General features: G+C 42.2%; 1 protein-coding gene across 1 annotated transcript; it reads left to right on the top strand.

Moving 5' to 3' along the window:
* Positions 1–775: 775 nt before the first annotated feature.
* LOC311243624 (transcriptional regulator QRICH1-like) lies at positions 776–20279 on the top strand. The gene is made up of 13 exons (XM_084332917.1): positions 776–967; positions 1845–2142; positions 2248–2310; positions 2566–2706; positions 2826–3596; positions 5136–5331; positions 13761–13915; positions 14040–14154; positions 14441–14549; positions 16144–16292; positions 16636–16726; positions 18371–18409; positions 18541–20279. The coding sequence occupies exons 2-13, from the start codon at positions 1885–1887 to the stop codon at positions 18725–18727; spliced, it is 2274 nt and encodes a 757-aa protein (XP_084189043.1). The 5' UTR covers positions 776–967; positions 1845–1884; the 3' UTR covers positions 18728–20279.
* The last annotated feature ends 27 nt before the right edge of the window (positions 20280–20306 follow it).

The raw sequence follows: 20306 nt of genomic DNA, 5'->3' as shown, positions 1-20306 counted from the left end.
AACGTATGTCACCACTGGCCACCGTGCAGAAATATATTTGTATCATATTATGGGCCACTGCAAACTGATTCATTATTTTAAGAAGAACAATATCCCTGATTGATAACTTTATTAACAGATTGCAGAATGGGTACAGTACAGCTCAATACACACAATTGTTAAGGGGATGCAGACCTAACTTTCGTCTTGTTTACATCAGGGTCCCCCCATTTTCAATTCATCATAATAACATATGACACACGACATACAGATAGACAGCTAAGCTTATGAAAATGAAACATGCTCTCTGCTTTGTCCGAAGGACAATATAAAGTTAAAGGTGATAGGCTGCTCATACTCCTATGTCATTCTTCACCTCGTGACAATAACACTGAGCACAATTACACTGTGAGACAGACACAACACAGGCCATGCTGGGTGAAGGAGAGTGCGTGGGAATTAACCCTCGACTGTCCAGAGCTTCCAGAACTCCACCCAAACATTCAGCATTATAACTCTCGTGGACCACCTTAAATGGAGCACACGGCAATGAACCACTCAGAACGTCCGTCTTAGCACATGTCTGGGTTTTTAAGGTAGACTGGAATCAACACCGTTCAGTGATAGCATTACGAATGCGCTCGCTTGTCTGGCCCCTTTAAAAGACTCCGTCGAATTGTTATTTATCGCGGGATGTGGCGGTAGTACTATCGCGCGAGCGGCGCGGAGCCCCGAAACGCCCGCTCATTGGTCTAAAGACTACCGTTGTAAGATGGCGCCGAGCGAAATATTAGTGTACTAGAAACGAAGAAAATATATAGCTAGCCATCAAACGAAAACAACGAGAAATTAAAGACCCAAATAAGCACGGAGCGAAATTATTTGTGACATTTCACCTCTCTGTCGGGTGAAGAAGGAAGAACGCCGCTTCGAGTGTTAGAGACGCGCTTCTTGTGCGGCTCCAGCCTGGGCCCGTTTGAGGAAGAAGGTAGCGAACGCGCGGAGCTAATGTTAGCTAATGCTACCTAGCCACGGAGTGGGAGTGATGGAGTGATGACCTGAAGTCAAATAGATGCTGTGCTGCTGACATCTGTTTAGTCAAGTTGGCTTCCATTCTGCCCAGCTAACGCTTTCTTTAGTAACGTAACGTTGGCGGCGACTGGGCATAAACGCAGGGTTTTCTTTGCCAACAACACGCGGCTAAGTTGTCTAGCTAGCTTGTTGTGTGATCAGCTGTCAAACGAGCGATCAAAGTCTGCAAGCTAACGGTTCATAGAACAATGGCCACCTTTAGTTTGTTTTCAGCGAAATAGTAGTAATACGTCAATTTCTGCTGCAGATATTAGCGCTGCTGCTGCTAAGAGTCCTGGGTTTTGGACCGAAACTAGATGTAGCAGTACTGTCTGTCTATCTGTATGTCATCGTCATGTATGTTATGATGAATTGAAAATGGGGGACCCTGATGTAAACAAGACGAAAGTCTTTCTCTGGTCTGCATCCCCTTAACAATTGTATGTATTGAGCCGTACTGTACTGTACCCATTCTGCAATCTGTTAATAAAATGTTCAATCAATCAATCCGCGCTTTTGCCCCCCAGCTCTGCAGACTACTAGAATTAACCCCTTCCTAAACTACCATCTGTCAATGTTGCCATTGAGCAGTTAGCAGTGAGCACTGTAAATATACGTCGTGTACTTCTTGACATGCTAAATGTCATGTTGCTGGCTTTAGGCATGATGACCGTTTATGTTTGACAGGGTCACACAGGAAATAATGCTTTTGAATTGTAACATGAGATAAAAAAAAATTAAAAAAAAGTCTGAAGCTTTGAAAACCCCCAACTGACTTGGCTGTCTTCTTCCAGGCACCCTGTCACAACAACGGAGGAGGAGAGATCGGCAGTGATGAATAACTCACTGGACGGCCCGGGCTCCTATGAGGAGCTGGTGAGACAGAAGGCTCGGAGTGTCCCTCAGCATCGCATGAAGGAATTCCTGGAGTCCCTGGCCAACAAGGGCCCGGATGCCTTGCAGGAGTTCAGTCAGCAAGGCGGTGATGATGCCACAACCACCACCACCACCATGGTCTACCAACAAGACGCCAACTGCATCTACACAGACAGCACGGAGGTCGCAGGGTCTCTGCTGGAGCTGGCATGTCCGGTAATAACTCTTTGGTCATGGTGGATAGTAACAGAATTGGTGAAAGCATGTGATTGAAGCTGCCTGATATTTTCTGTTGTTGTTGTTGTTGTTGTTATGATTCAGGTTCAGGTGCAAGTTCAGCCTCAGCAGCAACAGATACAGGTGTCTGAACAACAGATAGTACAGGTTAGTAGTATCTTTCTCATTCCTCAACATTATTTAAGTTCACTTTCGTCACTAAAGTCGTCTCCGTGTTCCATCGTGTCTATTGCCCAGTGGTGGTGGTGAAGGAGGCAATTTACACCCTACATTGTGAGGAGTGCTTTGAGTATCTAGAAAAGCACTATATAAATGTAATGAATTATTATTATTATTATTATTATTATTATTATTATTATTATTGCATATCATGCAGTTGTGACCTCTGACCTCTCCACCCAGGTGCAGATCCAGGGCCATCATCAGGGCCAGATGCTGGGTCAGGTGCTTCATGTGCCCTCTGGCTCCCATCAGCAGCTACAGGGTGTGACCACTGCTCACCTGATTCAGCCTGGGGATCTCACCGAGGAGCAGCACCAACAGGTAACATGGACACACACACACCTGTGTACACTGCATTACATAAAGTTAACAAACGTGGTTGTGGAGAGTTGTGCAAATGATGCTCTTTTATCAGCGTTTTCTTCACACTTGTGTCTCAGCTGCAGGCCCAGTTGGTGGCAGCCGTGGCAGGCGGGCAGCAGATCCAGATCCAGACAGTGGGGGCGCTGTCTCCTACTCAGCATCAGGATATCGAGCGGAGGGTGCTGGGCACCACTATCGCCACCTCCCAGGGAGCAGGAGTCCTCCAGCCGGCCAAGAAGCGTAAAATGGACATGCCCATAACGGTGTCCTATGCCCTCCCTGGCCAGCAGGTGGCCACGGTCCTAGCCATCCCTCAGGGCCAGGGGCAGCAGCAGAGCTACGTGTCCCTGCGGCCCGACCTCCTCACTGTGGACAGTTCCCACCTGTACAGTGCCACGGGCACCATCACCAGCCCCACAGGAGAGACCTGGACCATCCCCGTCTACTCTTCTCCCGCGGGGCCGGGGGGCCGCGAGCAGGTCACACACATCGCTATCCCCCAGGAGGCCTATGGGACGGTGCAGGTCGCAGGGGCGAACGCCACCACGATGACCATGTCGACGCAGGTCGCTGGCGACCACGACAAACTGAAAATGGTCACCAGCCAGGGTCAGACGGTACAGGCCATCTCCAGCATCACAGGCTCTGTGGGCATGGTGGGGCAGGAAGAGGTGGTTCATACCCTGGCTGCCAACACGCTGTTCCCCGCACAGCTGATGAACGGAAACATCCACATCCCAGTGTCGGTGCAGGGGTACCCCAACGCTACACAGTCCCTCATCTGGGACCCCCAACAACAGGTGCTGCACACACATGGGCTCTCGGGGCAGGACATCCAGCACCTACAGGTGATGAAGCATTTTATTTCAGCCACTATGTCAGCTGACATGTCACTGGTGCTGATCTTTATAAGTGGTATGAAGTGACCTTGTTTTGTTTGGTGTGTTTGTGACTTGTGGTGCTGATCTTTATAAGTGGTATGAAGTGACCTTGTCTGGTGTGTTTGACTTGTGGTGCTGATCTCTAGAAGTGCATGAAGTGACCTTGTTGTTTGGTGTGTTTGTGACTTGTGGTGCTGATTGAACTTCTGATCTCTAGAAGTGATATTAAGTGACCCTGTTCAGTGTTTCCCACAGGATTTTGTGAGACTGTGGTGGGCCCGCCACAGTCTAGGTCAGGGGTTCCCAAACTTTTCAGGCCGCGACCCAAAAATAACGGGGTCAGAGAGCCGCGACCCCCACTATTATAGGAGGTAACATAATTATTATTATTTTTTTTTTTTTATATAAATGGAAATGTATGGTTGAAACATACACACGTTCAAACGCACACGCACTAATAAGCATTGGAGGCTTTTAACCAGGGCCGGACTGGGGAAATCATTCAGGCCAGGAAATATAGTGCAAAATATAGCCCCAGTCAGGCCACTTTTTAAGCGGGGGGTCTGGGGGTCCCCCACCAGGACATTTCTTGTTACAAAGACTTAATTTCCTGCATTCTGGTGCAGGAATTTTTTTATTTGTACCCTTTAAATACCAGTGTTTGTGATGGCATCACAAATTATTGTTAAAAAACAGGCTAGCATATGTATGATTAGCAACAACACTGATTTAGATGGATTTTCAGTTTTTTTGTAATGTCAGATTTAAAATAATACAATCTTTTTATCTTTTAGAAGTGATATGAAGTGACCTTGTTTGGTGCGTTTGTGACTTGTGGTGCTTAGGAATGGGAGAATCAAATTTTCAAATAGTCGATGCCATTCTCCACATTCGATTTTCATGTCTGAGTAGATTTTTCTTTATATATATATATATATATATATATATATATATATATATATATATATATATATATATATATATATATATATAATTTAAAAAAATATTAAATTTCTTTTATTTGTTTTTAAATACTTAAAAAAAATTGAAGCAAACCATTCTTATTTAATTCCTTTTTATATTTAGAGGCAGCCTAATTTTCATAGCTTAATTGATCTAAAAGATGCACATGCTGATGCTACTGTTTCTGTTTGTTTATTAAAACCGGTTGATAGGCCAATGCAACGCTGTTATTATAGGCTACGATGGTGAATGGTGTCATTTAGATTTATTGTCGGTCAGCTGAGCCGATCAACGTTCTGAAGGATTATCTGAACTTCAGATTCTGAAGTGCCTATTTATGTGCAATACCCTTTGATTTTAATGATCCATTCTATTAAAAAGAATATCTGAATTGAACTGAAACTGAACATTTTAACTGAATTTAAACTTCGAATATTCGGTCTTAAGAACCAGCGATTTCCGAATAGCACTTTTGCTAGAAAGTCCCATCCGAACTCTAGAAGTGTATGAAGTGACCTTGTTGTCTGGTGTGTTTGTGAACAGGGTCAGACGGTGGCTGTAACAGAGGTGGATGTTCATGGCCAGCAGCACCAGGTGCATCACCAGGTGCAGGTGCAGGAACTGCTGCTCCCTGCCTCTCTGAAGCCAGAGGAAGGCCTGGAGGTGTGGCGGATATGGGCTCAGAGGAAAAATGCAGAGTTGGACAAGGATGATAAAAATAAACTGGCTCCAATTGGCCGTAAGTACTACGTGAATGCACACGCACACCCGCACACACACACACACACAACGTCACACACACACTTTAACTCATTGGACGCCACCGCTTAAGTGCGCCAGAGGGCGGTAGAACGCCATTGCTTTAATCAATGGGAGGAGTGGGAGGTTTGCGATTGCTTAAAATATATCTTAAAATTATGGCTCACTCTTCAAGTGAGTAATTAGGTTACGTAGTACAGCATTTAGCTAAGTGCATTCATCTTCTCAAGTTGTCAGTTTTTCTTGTAAAACCTGTAGTGTCGCCAAACTTTTGTTTGAAGTTCGCTGGTGTGTGTATTTGCTTTGCCTCTGCCATCCTCAACCCATGTGTTTGTTGTGACACGCCTCCTATTATGACAGTGAGACTGGTATTTGTTTACAGCTGTGAGCTGTATGTGACTGCCAATAATAGTTCAATTGTTTTCCCATAAGCAGTTATAAAAGACCTTTCGTCAAAGGTGAATTAATTCTTTTATTATTCATAATATAGACATTTCTTTCTGCTGCTCCTGAGTTGGCACACCTGCTGCTGAAATATTGTTAAACACTGCTGTCTGCTGCCTGCCTGGCAGTAGACTTTCATATTGCACTGTTTCATTGTTGTTAATCTTGAGCATCCTTAACTCATTCAGTGCCGGAGGCCTAGAGCGTCTTAGTTCCTACCACGCCAACGCTCTAAATTTAAAAGATAGGAATAAGTGGCAGTGTTTGCAGGGCTATATATATATTTTATATTATAGCTATGGATACAATACTATGGCCCATTTGACATCAACTATCTATCGTTCAATATGTGAAAATGTCTAAATTTTTTCATCAATACGTTTGTGTGTTATACCGTGGTGAATATATCGTTTTAGAGTGATCCTGTCTAATCCCAGAAAACGACGATATGCAGCAAAGCGTGAATTTCACTAAAAGCGTTGCCGTTTCTTGCCTGGACACGCTACTATTTCCAAATTGAATGTATATAATATAGGGATTCACCGATATGAAAAGTTGCCACCGATACTAGAGCTGCCGCGGTATCTGTATTACCGCAGTATCGCTGTTACATCACGCCCACCGCAGAGTTAGGCTGAATACCGCATCACAGCTGTTTTTTATAATAATAATAAAGTACCCTGCTCTCGTTGGGCTTGCGGCTCTGCAGATATACCCTACTCCTCTGTCGAGGTTCCAAGCGACCCTATTGGGTACCAGAAAAGTCACATGAAACACTGCAGACCACTGATTGGTCAGAAGAGAGACGCGTCACACGTTGGAGCGTCCTGCAGTGTGTTACCACCAATCGGCAAGAGCATATTGGGTTTTTACTTCCTGAATGTCAGCCATTGATCAGAGCTCACAACACGGCTAATACGTTAGCTCCCGCCGGAGACCGGAGTGGATTACCGTCGCTCCTCAGGGGGAACGAGGCATAATGATTTTACTGCAACGAATGTTATAATAAAAGCCCTTCGTTCTATACACTTGTCTGATTGAAAACTTTATTAACAGACCGCAGAATGGGTACAACTCGGCACGCTCTGAGCAAAGAAAGGAACTGAGGGGGTGCTCCAGTAGCACACCATGTTACCGCGCTCGCGCGGGACTCCGTGCTGCGTCACGGATCTGGTTGACTCCGAGTTCGATTCCCGGACCCGCCGTCATTTGCTGAATGTCTCCCCCTGCTCTCTCTCCCGTTTCACCCTGCAACTGTCGGTCATGCTTGACCAGGAAAGCGATAAACGCAAAAAAATAAAGGAACTGAGATATGAATTGAGTAACGCTTGCCTTGCTATGGTCCGGTAAATACGCTGATGTTATTGAACGTGTAACTATATAATGTTAATGCCACAAAACGAATGCCTTTGTAATCATAAGTAGTAACGTTATAATAAGAAGAAGAAGAAGAAAGCGTCGGGGGGGTAACCGGCGGGCGCGCCGCTACCACTCCTGCCCGCGACACCTAGTGAACGGCGCACGACCAGAGGGGAGACTTCGAATCCGTGTTTCACTTTTAATAACGAATGCGTGCTTGCCGAATCCCAAACAATATTCATGCTGCAAAGTCATCCTCTAAAGATAGACATTTAGACTAGAGGCAGGCTATATGCTATAAAGAGTAGACTACAAAAAAAAGAAAATGCATTCAAATTTTGTGTGTGTGTGTAATAACCGCAGCGGTAGGAAATATTTTGCAAATTTGTGCAGTAAGGAAAACATCAATACCGCGGCAGCTCTAACCGATACCGATTGTTCAACTAACACAATCGGCTGATACCGATTCCGATATAAAAAACTACTGTATTGATGAATTGAAAATGGAGGACCCTTATGTAAAAAAGCCGAAAGTCTTTTTCTGGTCTTCATCCTCCAGTCCACTGAGCTGTACTGTATTGTACCCATTCTGCAATCTGTTAATAAAGTTTTCAATCAATCAATCAATCAGACAAATGTATAGAAAAGCTTTTATTATAACCATATAACAAAATATTATATTGTTTATGAAGTTTTTTAGCCCTATGCTTGACTATTATTTTAGGCATGGCAACAAATAAAATAATAATAATAAAATGAATAAATAAAATATTAAATAAATAAATAATAATAATAATAATAATACATCTATTTTATATAGCGCTTTTCCAGGTGCTCAAAGATGCTTCACATGGGCAGGAGAGACAAACTATGGCAAAACACGTATCTCTTTTTGTGTTACAAATTGTGCTCACCGATATGAACATAGGCCTCTTTACTTACTTAAAAAGAGGAAACATCAAGAAATATGTTTATGGTATTAATTCCACCATGCCATGTGTGTTTTTATGTTATAATGCTCATGAGTCATGATTATTGCTGACTGGCTTACTTACTTAAAAAGAGGAAACATCAAGAAATATGTTTATGGTATTAATTCCACCATGCCATGTGTGTTTTTATGTTGTAATGCTCATGAGTCATGATTATTGCTGACTGGCTTTCATAACCTAACAGACTACCGTAACTTGTCTTGCTCAAGACTTGTTTATGAGTTTTAATAAGAGAGCACTATCTCTCAACCAAAGCAATGCAGGTAGATGGCAACAGAACAATTTTGATTGTCGATTCTGCCAATTACGTCACACCGCTTGCACCCGCCTCTGCTGTTCTTACCACCAATCGGCAATCGCTTATTTGTTTTTTACTTCCGGGAAGTCCGCCATTGATTTACACGAGATCAACAACAAACATACAGTAGCTAATAACGTTAGCTCCCCGCCGGCCACGAGTAGACTACCAGCGCTCTGCAGGATGACCAAACGAGGCATGATGATTTTACTGCAATGAATGTTATAGGGCTGACCTTCAAAGCTTTTTTTGGCAATCGAAGCTTCGGGGCCGAGCTTCGAGAGAGAGAAAAAAATATTTTTCTTTTTATATTTTTTTTTTTTTTTTATCTTATGTTGTGGGACTTGTACAGCACTTTGGTAAACTTTGTTGTTTTTAAATGTGCTCTATAAATAAAGTGGATTGGATTAATTAATTAAGTAGCCCCTTTCGTGACTGTGACGCAGCCAACAAGGTTTCACTCGGCTGTGTGATTTAATTCAAGGTGGATCGCTGTTGTTGAACAACTTCAGATTTCATGGGAACTACCAATCCCCCAAATCAAGAATGTTTAAGATGAATGAAGTAAGATTTTGATTATTTGAAATATGGCCTGTGTAGACTAAACTATGCACAGAATTATGTCAGTCTACAAGGTCCGGATTCTACATGGTCCGGCAATGTAGACCTTGTAGACTCCACTACAGACGAATTATCAGTGAATGTTCATGCATTTTTAAGAAGGGCTACTTCCACAAAAAGAAGAACTCACCAAAACATCTCAGTAGCACCTTATCTAAATGTTCTATTTCATATATGGAGATTCATATTTATTTATGTATTGCATGCATTTCTACATTTTATTTCCTATTTTGTTTATTCATCCCAGTATCTTTCTTTCTTATGTGTGGAATTCTACAAGGCATGTAGGTGTATGTGTTTGAGGATGATATCCTTCAAACAGGCAATAGTGATGATATAATTTGGGCAGTGCTGAGCTTACTTTTGTATTTGTCCCCCGGCCCCACCCAATGGCCCCACACACACACGCACACGCACACGCACAAATCGAAGTACATTTTTTTTTTTTTTTTTATATTAACTTCGATTTTTTTTAATGTTCGAAGCTTGTGCCATCGAACGAAGCTTCAAAGTATTTAAGACAGCCCTAGAATGTTATAATAAAAGCATTTAATTTCTATACATTTGTCTGATTGAAAACTTTATTAACAGATTGCAGAATGGGTACAATTCAGTACGGGCTCTCTGAGCAAAGGAAGGAACTGAAATATGAATGACCAACAATGCTATATGGTCGGGTAAATATGCTGTTATTGAACGTGTAACTATATGTAACGTTAATTAATGCCACAAAACGAATGCCTTTGTTAATCATAAGTAACTTTGATGCAGTAGCGCAGGGCTATTCAACTAAATTGTTCAGGGGGCCACATTGTCAGAAACCCAAGGGGCCAGGGGCCGGACTGCCACGGCGCCTCCCCGTGCTATGAATATATGTACACTTGACACAACACGCAACCACATTTTCACAACTTTTATTTAACTACATTGCAAAAGTAGTATACTTTTCAAAAAAAGTGCTTCATTTATGTGCCACATCTGCAACATCTCCTGCAAAAAGTGCTTCATTTATGACTGTGCAACAACTGCAACATCTCCTCTTCAACATTTCAATATAAAAATAAAAATAAAATAAAAAACAAAAAAACACATTTATAGTGCAGCTGAGCTTATGAAAAAGTGCTTCATGTCTGTGCAACAACAGCAAATCACAGCATCTTATTAGCACTTATTGTCCACTCTTAACTCTCAAACATCAGGGGGGTGGGGGGCAGACAGGCCTAGCCTACATACACACATCTAATGAGAGCGATTGCACTTCTTTGACTGGGCAATGGCAGAGAAAGAGGGTTCATAGGAAGTGAGGGCTACCCGCAAACAGTGATGCAAATGCTCATTTGTCAAGGAGGCACGGTTGCTTGTTTTAATGGCATTCATGTGAGAGAAACTGGATTCACAGGTGTATGTTGAGCCAAACATTGTTAGCACAGATATTGCCAGCGTTTTTATTTTGGGGAATGTCTTGACATGAATACACTTTATCCAAAATGTTGTGGTGGATTCATTCTCAAGTGCCTGCTTCAGAGCAGATGATGCTTGCATCATGTCAATTATTTCAAGTTGCAGGAGACCTTCATCAATGTGAAGTGATGCAAGGAACTCTTGTCCTTTTGTGGAAATAGCAGCTACATTGGCAAATGGGTTGCTCACAAAATGCATCAATTCTCTGGACATGTCAAATTCATCAAATCGACTTGCAAAGTTTTCCCTCAATTTATCAATGAAATCTGTCATTAATTGAGTGACTTTTGGCTCAATTGTGCATGTTAACGTTGACATGAAAAGAAAAAAGTAAAAAAAAAAAAAAAAAATATTATCATGTAATCTTTGGCGGGCCGGTCAGAATCATCCCGCGGGCCGCCAGTTGAATAGCCCTGCAGTAGCGTGTGGGGGTGGGGTTGTGCAGGTCGCTTGACTGAAACTTTTGATCGTTGCACAGGCCAAGATATAAGGTTTCAAAGGGTGCTCGATACTGCCACCTGGGAGGATGCGGCCTGTATTGCACTTTGGCATTCTCAGGATGATTCCCCATGTTAACCCCGAGTCCGTGTGCCTGTAATGAATGGAAATATCGAATAAATGAAATGACGATGAAAACCGACTATACTCGGGTCTGGCACTGAACGGTCGGCGAGATAACCTGACTATCCTCGGGTCTGGCGCTGATTGAGTTAATTGTGTGAGCCAGGTGTTATAAAAGTGTACTGTACTGTAAACTTGAAAAAGATGGACTCGTACAGGACTTGTGAATAAGATGGAGAACTCGTACATGACTTGTGTAAAAAGGCTTGTTTGTGAAGGGTCTTCATTTTATTTGGTTAATGAATAATCAAACTCATTGCATAGCATCATTCCTTTGCATTTTTTAATCGTATCGCATCAAATCGTATTGTGTTAAATTAAATGTTAATGTATAGCAAAATTAACAGGGTATGTTGGGGAGTAATATTATCTCTCAGAACTTCTGCTTAGACCCTGGTCCCTAGTTCCTGAAAAAGTCCCTAGTTTTCTGGGGGGAAGTTCCTGCTGTGAAAACATGGCTATATAAACGCATTCCATTCCAAAATGACCTATCTCAAGCTGTTTGTCCCAGGAAAGCAACCGTTGTGATCAAGGAGAAGGCGGAACTTGAGATGGGTCAATTGAGAGGATTTAGAATAAACAGTTGCTAATATTTGGCTTGTTAGCAACATGCATAAAGTGAAGTCTGCTGACCTTACTAGCAGTGTTTGTATTGTCCAACAGCTCCTTGTGTAAATGGTTGAGAGACCTCTGCTCATTACAATATTGATTGTTGATCTTCAGGCTGCATAATGTTTATAAATAAATGTGTTTATGTGCAATTACATGCATGTTATAATTCTGCATATATTATAAATATCAATGTGTATTTATTTAGTAGGGATGGAACGGCTTGTGTAAAAAAATAAAATCCGAATCATTCAGTTCGACTACCACAGTTCAGGGCACCTAGAGACTAGGGATGGGCACCGAATCCGGTACTTTTAAGGGTACCGACCGAATCACGTCGGTACTAGCGAGTACTGATTCACGTGAGATCCACCGGTGCCACATTTCGATCATGCAAAAAAAAAAAGTTTGGACACATTTTCTACAACTGAGGTAGGTAGATTACATTTTTAGAGACTAAAGTACAGAAAAAGGTACCGTATCGATTCACAGGTACCGGTATCGGTTCAAATGTGAACGATACCCAACCCTATTAGAGACCTTTCTGATTACTTTGGTACCGTGGAACCCCTTGCTGTACAATTACATTTAGTCATTTAGCTGACTCTTTTACCCAAAGCGACTTACAAATGGTGAACCAGTCGGCAGGAGGGGTACATCTTTGGCAGCTAAGGGTCAGTGGCCTTGTTCGTCAAAGAGTGCATAGTAGTATAGTATCTAGTATCTGGTAAATCATTCATGGGGTGTGTATGGAGTGCTTTTGTAACTGGCCTTTGACTATTTTTGGACTTAACTGAACTTAGTATTCTGTATTCTTGTTCACATTAGTAATTCAGTAATTAGGACCCCCCTCGAAAACGACATGGTTAATCTCGAGGGGTTTATCCTATCAATAAATACATAAAAATGTCATGCACGCTGCATTTAAATCTAAAACTGAGCAGACCTTTCAGTATGTCCAGGCGAGGTGGCGAGTCAGTCAGTTTGTCTCAGCTATTAGCCGGCTATGGTAACATCCATATGGTATTGTAACATCCAGATAGTAACATCCATATGGTAACATACATATGGTAACATTAAGTGGACAAGACGGTCACGTAATATTCTCCAGCATAGTTTAAATCGAGGGTGTAATGCTAGTGTCAATACATCAAGCATCGCCCCAGTCCTGACTCCTGAGAGATCCGGCGTTCTCCTCGACGTATTTTCACAAAACAACATCTGCATTTAGATTCTGACAGGGAAAAATCCGTAATCAAATCATTAATGTTTATAATTTATAGCGAACTATATGCAGCCTGACTCTGTTGCTTTGTTATTTCAGTATAACGTTGTGAATATTTCCATTTCCAAACTTGGAACAGACACAAGGTAGAATTGTCAAAGAGTTATCCAACATATCCACTAGAGTCCTACACAGAGGGATAGACTCCAGAGCAAAGTTACCAGACTGCCCACAACTCTTTCATTATACCGGAATTAGAAAAAAGACATCACACACGCTCCCTTATGATAGCCACTTATAATGAACAAGTAATTAATAATAGACAAGTATGTCTCTTCTTTTAAATTTTTTTGCTGTTTTCATCCATACAAACAAATCTGCTCACCCTACTTGTTTATTTGTGTGAATAATTATTTTATTTAATTATTTTTATTCAAAAAAAACAAGTAGGGTCAGCAGATTTAATTAATAATTAAATTAAATAATTATTCACACAAATAAACATGGTCAAATATCTTATCACACTATATTTTTATATATTAGAATCTGTTAATTATGGCATCAACTGATAAGTATTTAATATTGTTTTAAATGTTAATTTCTGCTTCTGACTGAAGCCTGTAGAAATCAGTTCAACCTAAGGTTCAATTTATCTATAGAACATCTCAAATATGAAGAGAATATCCAACCCCATATCCTTCATCTGTGATTTCAAGCAGAGGAACATGGGACAGAAGCTACTTATTTATGTACAAATATTCTAATTTGTGCACGTGCAGGCCGCCAGGCGCTTCGTTTCCAGGAGGACCTGGTGTCGAGTGCAGTGGCTGAGCTCAGCATGGCCCTTTCTCTGATGACACAGGAAGCCCGGGGTCTGGAGGGAGAATCGTACCAGGCTGATGTCCTCTATTATGTCTTCCTCTGCATACAGAAAGTAAGTTAAACACACACACACACACCCTACTCTGTCTCTGTTAGCACTTAGCAATAATAAGGAAACACTATCTGACCACATCCGTTGTCTTTCCTCCCCTCACCCTCTCCGTGTTTCTCTGCAGTATCTGTTTGATAACAGCCGTGTCGACGACGTCTTCTCGGATCCGTACTACACCCGCTTCGGTCAGAGTTTGCACCAGATCCTGGAACCGTGGAGGCCGTCGGTCCATCCGCTGGGTACGAGAAGGACATGGTTGATCGAGCATTAAGGTCAACTTGCCTCGCACTGTTCATTCCAAAAGAAACCATATTATCAGCTTACTTTATTAACAATATGGTGCTGGCGTGTAGTCATGGATACAGATTGTGTGCTTTTATTAAAAAGAAAAAAACGCAAGGGGAAAAAAAAACATAACAATGAGGTATGACTCATTCAGTGTTGTGAATACAGTCACGGTTTTGGCATTTGATAGCAGTGTGTATTTCCAGGGGTTCATACCCTGTTGCATAATTCCCTCCCCAGGTTATGTTATCCCCAGTCATGTGACGGAGGAGATGCTGTGGGAGTGTAAACAACTTGGAGCCCACTCCCCCTCAACACTACTCACAACTCTAATGTTCTTTAACACAAAGTGAGTTACACACACACACACCCCCCACTCCCCCTCAACACTACTCACAACTCTAATGTTCTTTAACACAAAGTGAGTTACACACACCCCCCCACTCCCCCTCAACACTACTCACAACTCTAATGTTCTTTAACACAAAGTGAGTTACACACACACACACCCCCCACTCCCCCTCAACACTACTCACAACTCTAATGTTCTTTAACACAAAGTGAGTTACACACACACACACACCACTCCCCCTCAACACTACTCACAACTCTAATGTTCTTTAACACAAATTGAGTTACACACACACACACACACCACTGCCCCACGCCCCATATACCTGCTGACCTTCGACCACCAGCTTATACACACACACTAGCTAATACAAACACACTCACACTAGCTCAGTGCTTCTCAAACTTTTTCTGTCAGGCCCCCCTTTGGCGGACCAAAATATCTTGGCCCCCCCCCCCCCCCCAACAAAATAGTCATGAAATGGGCCATGTAAATTTATTGAAATAACACCAATATCGTGACCTTTCAAATTGGCAACACCTTCCCTCGCGAGAGCCACCTTGTCTCGCTGTGAAACAGCACTGCAGAATGGTCAGCTCCCATCTCCTCACACAGCTCAGAGAACAGGCGCGCTTTCAGGGCTCGGGTTTTGATGAAATTTACCACGTTTATAACTTCTGTCAAAACCTCATTCAGCTCAGGGCTAAGCTGTCTTGACGCTGGCGCCTCTCTGTGAATTTACAGTGCGTCCATTGCGCGTTTGGCGAGACCCCCTTGATGAACGCCTATAGCCCCCTCCTTTTCCCTGCCATGGCCTGCGCACCGTCAGAGCAAAAGCCCAGACAGTTCTCCCATTTCAGTCCATGTTCTGTCAGGTAACTGTCAATAATTTTGAGGAGCTCATCAGCTGTCGCTGTTTTTGACATATTTGCAAAACAGCAGATCTTCACTCAGTGACTGGGAATTTACAAAGCGAACATAGGAAATAAGCAAACAGTCTTGCTGTCAGTCTTTGACAAGGCAACACGCATGTCATCCTCAAGGCTCAACTTGGCCCTATATTTTGTTTTCAGAGCTGTCATGGATGAAAAGCCAGCTTCACACAGATATGTGGTGCTGAATGGTATCAACACCTTAACTGCTGCATCATGAAATACTTGGTACTCAGCGCCACACTCTGAAACTAGCTCTCCAGGTGGTATCAGATGAGATTTCAATGAGTTCTTCCAAGAGTTTGGATGGAGATGTGTCAGGAAGCTTTGTCTCAATGTTGTCTGTAAAGTTTTTTTTTATCCAGAGTAACTTGGTGATCCTTTTCTGTGTTTTATTAAATAAATATGGTATCCAAATATCCAAATATGGTATTTTCATGGAGAACAGTGCAGCTGCAACAGATAGCACTTTAGTGATAATTTTCTGTAATCCAATTTTTTTTTTTTTTTTTATATATAAATCTCAAGGCCCCCCCTGTCATGCCTCCGCGCCCCCCACTTTGAGAAACACTGCACTAGCTAATACAAACACACTCACACTAGCTAATACAAACACACTTGCACATCAAACCCATGTGTAACTGTCTCATCTTGTCCAGGTACTTCCACCTGAAGACTGTGGAGCAGCATCTTAAAGTGGCCTTCTCTAAGGTGCTGAGACACACCAGGAAGAGTCCCAACAACCCCAAAGACAAGAGCACCAGCATCCGCTACCTGAACTCTGCAGAAAGATATATAGGACAGAAAGGTGAGACCAGCCTTACAGGGAGAACATTTACCACAAACAAGAGTCCTCCTTTGTGACACTGACGACTCAAAGGGCTCTCGGTAGAGAGATGCATCACCTCTTGCTATATAACCCAGGTGGACCTGAAAGCCTGGCCTCCTGTGGTGTTTGTTGGTGAGACGACGCCTGCAATTTCTGACCCATAAAAAAAAATTAAAAATCAACTGTGCGGGCGCTTGGCTGACTTTTCTGCAAAGTTTGATCCAAATTGTATCTGAAGTTATTTCTGTAGCCTCTACACCAGTGATTACAATATCTTCTTTGCACGCTGATGTAATTGATATTTGTCACTTAATTCTTCCAGTGACCGATGACATGTACTCAGAGCAGCTGGAGGACCCAGAGAACCCTCTGCGTTGTCCCATCAAACTCTATGACTTCTACCTCTTCAAATGGTAAATAGAAAAAATACTGTTTTTAAAGGGTCCGGTTCAGCCGTTTTGGACCTAGGCTATATATAATTTTATTATTTCACTTGGCCAATCATGTCGAGTGCCATCAAGGGCATTGTTATCTGTGACCGTTGAGGTCAAAACCACACACTTCCAGTGTTGGCCCTCTCCTGGTGCTAATCTAATGATTTAAAACAGAGTAAAATGCAGGGATTAAAGTTCTCAGTCACTAAAACGGATTTCTGTCATTTGGTCCGAAGAGGCTAAAAAAGAGAGGGAGTGGGTGTGTGTTTAGAGAGCGAGAGAGAGTTGCATCCATAGAACTATATAGATCTTTGATTCATATAACTATATACAGCTTTGATTAATCCATACAACTATATAGATCTTTGATTCATATACGGTAACTATATAAAGCTTTGTTTAATCCATATAACTATATACAGCTTTGATTAATCCATATAACTATACAGCTTTGATTAATCCATATAACTATATACAGCTTTGATTAATCCATATAACTATACTGAATCAAATCAAATCAAATTTATTTATAGGGCCCGACAACACACGTTAATGTCCCCATGGGCCATACAGATCTTCTTTAAACAAGTCAAGAAGAAAACATAACAATAAGTCATACTGCTTTGATTCATCCATATAACTATATACAGGAACTATATACTGTCGCACAATACGCTTAAACTATAATGTGACTGGACATGTGAAGAAAGTGTGATTTGATGGCATGGATTACAAAGTGGAGGAAGAGAGAAAATGGCAATGGGTGAAACGGGCCAGAGACAATCACAGAAGGTGTCCTTGACATTTAATATGACCTGCTGTCATAATAAGTACATGATATGAAGCTCAGGCCTTCACAAATTGACTTATTTTCTGTGAGCTAAATTTAGGGACATCATAACCTGGGGGACAAATTATCTAAAGCTGTGGACCTGGTGGTGATCAGTCTGTCTGTAGGCTATTGCATTATTCTATTTAATTATGGACTTTACTACATTATTCTATTTGGTTATGAACTTTACTACATTATTCTATTTAATTATGGACTTTACTACATTATTCTATTTGGTTATGGACTTTACTACATTATTCTATGTAGCATAACAACAGGAGAGGCCTGGAAGTGTGTTGTTTCGGCAGTGCTGGATAACAATTGACCTATCTCAAGCCCTGCCCTCTTTTCTTGTTCCTCTAATCACAACTGTTGCTTTTCTCTTTGTTTGCCAGAGGGAAACAACAGTTGTGATTGGAGAATCAAGAAAAGAGGGTGGGGCTTGAGATAGGTCAATTAGGACTGGTAAATATAGTGATACTTATCGTCTATCTGTATTTTCATAGTGTATGTTGTGTTTTGTGATATACAGTTGTGTTGTCTCAATATTAGATTTTTAGTGTATGTTGTGTTTTGTGATATACAGTTGTGTTGTCTCAATATTAGATTTGTATCAATAATGAAGTCAAATTTCCCACAAAAGTATTTGTAATGTATAGAATGTCAGTTGAAAATGACCTGTTTTATACTGTATCACCTGTCCCATTACCCTGCAGTCCAATATGATGAACATCAATTGCGGTCCTTATAAATGTTGTGATGTAATTTATTTTTTCCCATATATCACCCAGCCCTAATGGCAATGATCTTGGTGGCAATCGACATGATCGGTAAGTGAGAGAAGAAATTATTAATAATAGGTCAAAAATCGCTGAATCATCTGACTGGGGGGGATCAAAATTACTTTTTCCTCAAGTCCATAACTGACTACTCTTCTCCCTCCCTCTCGCCTGCCCTGCAGTCCCCAGAGCGCTAAAGGCCGCAACGACACCTTCTACCTGACGCCCGAACCCGTGGTGGCGCCCAACAGCCCCATATGGTACTCCACGCAGCCCATCACAAAGGATCAGCTGGAGCACATGCTCGCCCGCATCCTCGTCGTCCGGGAAATCCAGGAAGCCATCTCCATGTCCGTGAACTTGCACTAGCCGGATCGGAGGAAGAGCGATAGACTTTAACGTTCATTCTTCACCTCCTCTCTTCCATCAACCCATCCCTCCCTCCTTCCTTCCTTTGTTCATCTTTCATTCTCTATTCCCTCCTCTTGTGTTCCTTTAGGGTGACATGTACATGGTTATATTCACAGTAATGTCTACACACGCTGACTGTATATACACACGCATACACTGAGAGGACACAACCCATACACATACACTGAGAGGACACAACCCATACGCATACACTGAGAGGACACAACCCATACACATACACTGAGAGGACACAACCCATACGCATACACTGAGAGGACACAACCCATACACATACACTGAGAGGACACAACCCATACACTGAGAGGACACAACCCATACACATACACTGAGAGGACACTACACATACACTGAGAGGACACTACACATACACTGAGAGGACACAACCCATACACATACACTGAGAGGACACAACCCATACACATACACTGAGAGGACACAACCCATACACATACACTGAGAGGACGCAACCCATACACATACACTGAGAGGACGCAACCCATACACATACACTGAGAGGACACAACCCCCACTACCACGTTTGTTTGCCAAAGGACGTAGTTGTCAAATCTTTTTCCCTTTTTTTTTTCTTGGACCTGAGCTCTTAATTTAAATTGTTATTATTTTATCTGTTGGTTATTGCTGCCGATATAATAATTGTACATTTTCTTTAGCTTTTTTTTTCCCTTTGTTTTAATCTGTAATATATTTGGTATATAATTTCACATTGGGGTTGGAATCTGCTCCCTACTGCTCCTCCTCTTCATATATACATACGTATGACTCTTTTCTTGCAGTACTTCCCTTCTCTGCCTCCCTCATCCTCCTGTCTTGCAGCAATTGAGCATAATTCACACAGCAGCCCTTTTGCTCTCATGTCATGCTCGCGTTTGGGATCCCAACCTGAGCATGACATAAGAGCAAAATGTCCACCGTGTGAATATGGTCAATGACCTGAGTAGTGTTGAGCCTGGATCAAGTAGCTGGACGTACCTGACACAACATTCATGTGGATTTAACCCTCGTTCTCCGTATCAACACGACACACTGTGCTCTGGACATGAAATGCTCATCGTGAACGGTGCTTGGGTTAGAGCGCCCACTGTCGGACTAACTAATTCAGCAGCAATGAGAGACTTCAGGACCTAATCTAATGTTATGGATCTGGATTGCCATACAGTACAGCTGGTCAACATGCAGGTACTTGCGGCTACCACTAGGAGGACACTGAGCGGAGGGAGGGTGTATAATGCTGTTGGATCCTCCCCCCTCCTCAGTACAACACCCAACTCCAGGACTGAGCCCGCAGAGGGATCCCTTGTATCATAAATGTTTATTTCATGACAAATGAAAGACTCTTAAATCTGGTTTAGCCATTATTGTGCTATAATGTATCATACTCATAGTTCCTTCATGTACTGTAAGAAGTTTCAGTCATCTGAGAATGGCAGTGCCTGTGTTTTTGAAACATGACCTTTTTGTAAACATGTCACTTTACTATGTGTTCTGTTGCTTTCCT

This window comes from Notolepis coatsorum (genome assembly GCF_963971535.1).
Source record: "Notolepis coatsorum genome assembly, chromosome: 17".
NCBI lineage: Eukaryota > Metazoa > Chordata > Actinopteri > Aulopiformes > Paralepididae > Notolepis > Notolepis coatsorum.
This window is presented reverse-complemented; position numbering and strand designations above follow the sequence as displayed.